Source organism: Sardina pilchardus, chromosome 11, assembly GCF_963854185.1.
Source record: "Sardina pilchardus chromosome 11, fSarPil1.1, whole genome shotgun sequence".
NCBI classification, from domain to species: Eukaryota; Metazoa; Chordata; class Actinopteri; order Clupeiformes; family Clupeidae; genus Sardina; species Sardina pilchardus.
The window spans coordinates 17469415-17474414 of NC_085004.1; the positions used below are offsets into that span (position 1 = coordinate 17469415).

The 5000-nt window shown below is 44.0% G+C and overlaps 1 protein-coding gene across 3 annotated transcripts in view; it reads left to right on the forward strand.

Annotated features, from left to right (window-relative positions):
- Positions 1 to 5000, forward strand: part of phkb (phosphorylase kinase, beta) — an 84587-nt gene that overhangs the window by 17603 nt on the left and 61984 nt on the right. For all 3 annotated transcript variants that reach the window (XM_062549753.1, XM_062549754.1, XM_062549755.1), the window contains 2 exons: positions 442 to 549; positions 1028 to 1108. In XM_062549753.1, the coding sequence (XP_062405737.1) occupies positions 442 to 549; positions 1028 to 1108 (189 nt within the window). The remainder of the gene's footprint in view (positions 1 to 441; positions 550 to 1027; positions 1109 to 5000) is intronic.

Genomic DNA, 5000 nt, shown 5'->3' on the forward strand with positions numbered 1-5000 from the left:
CCCTCCTAGTGATGACCCTGTGGAATACCAATTCGGTGCTATCCGAACTGACCTATCGTAAGGGGACTATGAATAATAGACAAGAAGCCGTACTAGAGAGCCCAAGCCTGACATGCATCTTTTATGGGCCGGCTTACCTTCTAACCTTTCCCCATCGCTCTCTCTCTCTCTCTCTCTCTCTCTCTCTCTCTCTCTCTCTCTCTCTCTCTCTCTCTCTCTCTCTCTCTCTCTCTCTCTCCCTCTCTCAATGTTGCACACATCACATGCACAATGTCTATACACCCTTACACTCACACACTCACACACACGATTTTGTATGGTATTCAACTTGTAAAAAGTGTAAGAGTAAAAAGTATGTCTTTATCTCTTTCATTTATCTTTTTCACTCACAATTGGTTTAACTTTCTTTGCCTCTTTCCTCTTTTCTTTCTCTCTCCACAGGTAGAGGAGTTCAAGCAAGACCCGAACCCCGCCAAGTGTCTCCACTCGGTATTCGACTTGCACACGGGAGACGAGGTGTACTCGTACGAGGATTACAACCATCTGCAGGTGCTTATGCAAGGCCGTAAAGTCGCCTCATAAAGGCCTAGCATGCAGCGCGGCAGCTGCCTGCTATTTCTCCAGCTTAAAGCCTCATTTGGGTCTCTCTAAACGAATGATCATTCTGCCGGCTTCCTTGTCCCCATAAATTATGTCAAATTAAAAAGCGAATAGAACTGGTGGCAATGATTTGTGAGTTATCTCCTAGGGGTTTGACAGAAGGGGACATTTTTTTGCTGCTGAACTCCCAGATTTAATTTCTGACTATGGAGTAATAGGTCGCTGTCTCCCCATTGCCCTCGTTTGATTGACACCGTATGTCCCCAGCTTCTGTCCCTGGCGGGGATCATTGAAAGTCTCATCCCATCTTTCTCTCTCTCTCTCTCTCTCTCTCTCTCTCTCTCTCTCTCTCTCTCTCTCTCTCTCTCTCTCTTATTTCTCTCTCCTTTCTCTCTCTCTCTCTCTCTCCTTTCTCTCTCTCTTTCAGATCGATGCGGTGTGTCTCTTCCTGCTGTATTTGGTGGAGATGATTTGCTCCGGCCTCCAGATCATCTACAACACAGATGAGGTACGTACGGACACAGGCAGGCAATGCCAAAAGCCAGAGTCGCAGTCGAAGTCACTGGCACAGTCGGGGCTCTCTTGCCATGCTGCTGACAGTGGCACTTAATCACTGTTAACCTTTTGCATCAGGACCTGATCCCCCGCCTTGTAGTGAGCGATGAGGATTGCTGGGGGGACGGCAGCAGAGGCCAGTGCAGCGGCGAATACTGCCGAGCGGCATTGGCCCAGATCTGGCCCAGGGGCCTCACAGATCTGCTCTCAGATCAGCGAGAGGTTAGCGACAGCAACGGGAGATACAGATAACAGTGGCGGACGCCTGCAGCGAACTGCTTTTCTTTGAACTTTTTTAAATTGAAATATTTTTTTACGCAAACATTCCAGAACTGCAGACGGCATCCCTTTTCCAGTGTCTCAGCATGTGTCTTTGTCTGCTAGTATATCGATACACCTCAGTTCTGGGCATCTGGACGTTAACAAGCCATTTGTGACATTGATTGCAGCAACTGAAACAATGAGAACTGGAGAGCTGGAACAATGAACCTGTGGGATGTAGTTGTAGTTAAAGGGATGGATCAGAGTAACTTCACCCTAGAGTCCTGTGCACCATGACAATGACCTGGAGCCAAAACACTTTTTTTTGCCATGGTAGCACATCGGTCGAGTTAGCACTATCAGACAAATGGCTTAGTGCAGCCGCTAATGGAACCAGTGATGTATCGCTCATAAACTACACCACTAATAATGTCTGGAATGGTACCAAAAGCTCTGCTGATACCACTACCACTGCGTCGACGTCATGTCCATGTGTATGTGTGTGTACTAGAGCCCGACCGATATATCGGCCGGCCGATATTATCGGCCGATATTAGGCATTTTCAAAACTATCGGTATCGGCCGATAAATATTTTATAACGGCCGATAAATATTTTTTTAATTAAATAAAGGAAACCCGAATATCGATCCTCCATTAACATTTCTAGTGTTGTAATTACGTGGTATTCCACCAGAGGGCGCATCTTCTTACTGCAAGACACGCACTCTGCTTGACTAGTTAGTTCTAGGCCTACTTCCTAAACAACGACAACAAATTGCAGTTTGCGTGTCATAGTTTTCTGAAGTCGTTTGTGTGTTCATGGTAGGATGATTTTCTCGTGAAATGTAATTCTCATTTCTTCTAAAAGCCTAAATAAATGCAAGAATGTATTGGACATGCTTGATTTTTACTGTTGTAGACTAACGTTAATCTTAGAGCCACTGGTCACAATGTTAAATCCAAAGCTAAAATAAATTGACTGTAGCATTGTTGAGTGCTGGAGGCTAATTTGAATGTTGTTGTATTTGTAAAACATAAACATGGTTATACTGAGGATATTGTTAGCAGCACTGTAATTGTCTCTCCCCGACCGTCATCCCGTTGATTTTCTGATCATAAGAGGAGCTAATTTAGTTACAGGCTGCGTCAACATTTAGCGAGGGAGAGTTAAAGCGGAGTAGCTAATGAAGGATCTTTGATTTAGCTAGTGGAATTTAGCCGGTGGAAGTCGTATGATGCATCCTTAAAAACACCTCTGTTTGCTAACTACTGTATTAATCTGCTGTTGACTTGTTCACAAAGATCGCTCAGACTGTCCATGGGGGTCCTATCAGTGCTGTCAGTGAGTGTAAATTGTTACATTAAGCTCACGAAGACGGCACACAAAATAAATATGAGCATATGAAACAAGTCTTCAGAGCTAACCTTAATTCCCAAACACTCACATACTCCTTTGTTCTAGTCTTCATTTTTTTTTGCATTTCAAAGAAGGTGTTTACACCAAGCATGGTTTACAAAGGTTAAAGGTAAAGTAAAAATAATATTTTGTGCAATGGTGGTTATCAAAGGTGAAAAGACCACACTGCTTATTTAATTTGAAAAAATACTGTATAAGAATGTTTTATTAGGAAACCAGATGGTTAGGCCTGTTTAAACAGATAACGCCCCATCTTGATCAACATTTTATAGGAGAACGTTTTTAAATGATGTTGGTTAAAAATGATTATCGGCCGATATATCGGTTATCGGCTATGGAAACGCTCAAATATCGATATCGGTATCGGTCCTCAAAATCCCATATCGGTCGGGCTCTAGTGTGTACAGTACATGTGCTGTATATTTGTGAGTGACGTTGACACAGCAGTAGCAGAGGACCTTTAAGTTTAAAAAGCGAGTGTGGTTTTGCATACCGTAGGTACCAGTTGCCATTGCAAACAAGCACATTCTAATTGTAGTATGAATAGATCATCATTACTGGCTGCGATCGTCAGGAAGCACAGTCTTCTTTTCAGTGAAAAAGATCAGTCGCTCAGACACAAACTCTGGATCTGCACGGCTGCTGTCATGGCAGAAACAACACATGACTGGTGAACAAGAGAAATACACTGGAGCTGATTTGTTCCTGTGCACTGTTCCACTGAAGTTGGACGTGTCCAGCTATGACAGCACAGGTGCCCAGTTACAGGAAGGCCTCTTCCAACTGCCATTAAATCTTTTTTTTTCCTTTCTCGATCTCTCTCTCTCTGTCTCTCTCTCTCTTTTTCCCCATTTCTCTCGTTCCCCTCGTTCTCTTTCTCTCCCCCCACCTGGGAGAGATGGTGCTCATTAATTCCATTCTTTCTCCCCGCCGTCAGCTCACAGAGAGAGTGCCTTTGCCTGCCGCTGTGAAAACTGTTTGTCTGTGGGAGTAATTGGAGCCTTTTATTTATCCATATTTATATATTTTTTATGCTTCGGCTCATCTTAATAAAAAAAGATAAATAAAAGAAAAAAAAAAACTTTGCACTTGAACAATTTGTCTCTTTGGCAATTAGGACAAATATTTACTTTGTTGGGAAACAGGGCTCACCTTTACATATTTAGATGCCCAAATCCGGAAAGCAAATAAGCTCTGCCCTTAATAGGGCCTGTCCTATTTGTGGAGTTGTCCTAATTTGCATGTTTAAACAGTGCTTATAGGACTGTGTAACACAATTACCAAGCATGAACATGAAATCAGCAGGCTTCACATCACACTTATTACGGCTCGGCTGAACCAATGGGGAGGAAATTCAAGATTTCATTTTAGGTTTTTTTTTTTTCTCCGTTTGTAATCATGTTATGGCAGCGCAGTGCAGTGCAGGTTCTTCTTCTCCAGCGTTTGCTGTTCCATCTCCGTTGGGAGTTAGATATAGTTAGTCTATTCTGTTAGAAGTCAATAGATGGAGAAGGACAAAGAGGAGATTCAGTTTGTGTGCCTTTGTGTGTGTGTGTGTGTGTGTGTGTGTGTGTGTGTGTGTGTGTGTCTGTGGGTGTGAGGCATATAGAGAGCAGCAAGCTGTCAGGTGTGGAGACCTGTGTATGTTTGCATAGTCAACCCTGTCTGTTTGTGATGATTTAAAAATTGCCGCAGTCTGTTGGACGGCTCAGACTACCTCCTCAATTAGAATAGAATTAATGCTATGGAGTGAGACGAGGGAGTGAGACGAGGGGAGAGGGAGGAGGAGGAGGAGGAGAAATGGAGAGACATGGGAGGAAGAGGAAGAAGAATGGAGTGGGGAGAGAATGGTGCCACCCTGGGCCCATGGTGTTCATTAAGACGCTCCAGAGCTCCACACATTAATCATCCCACCGCAGAACCAAAATAAAGCATCCTAAACTCTCTCTCTCTCTCTCCCTCTCTCTTCCTCTCTCTCTCTCTCCCTTCCTCTCTCTCTTCCTTCCTCTATTTTGCTCTCTGTATCTCTCTCTCCCCCCCCTCTCTGCTCTCTTCCCCTCATACTCCTCATGCGTGTCTCTTTTTCCCCTCTCTCTCTCTCTCTCTCTCTCTCTCTCTCTCTCTCTCTCTCTCTCTCTCTCTCTCTCTCTCTCTCTCTCTATTGCC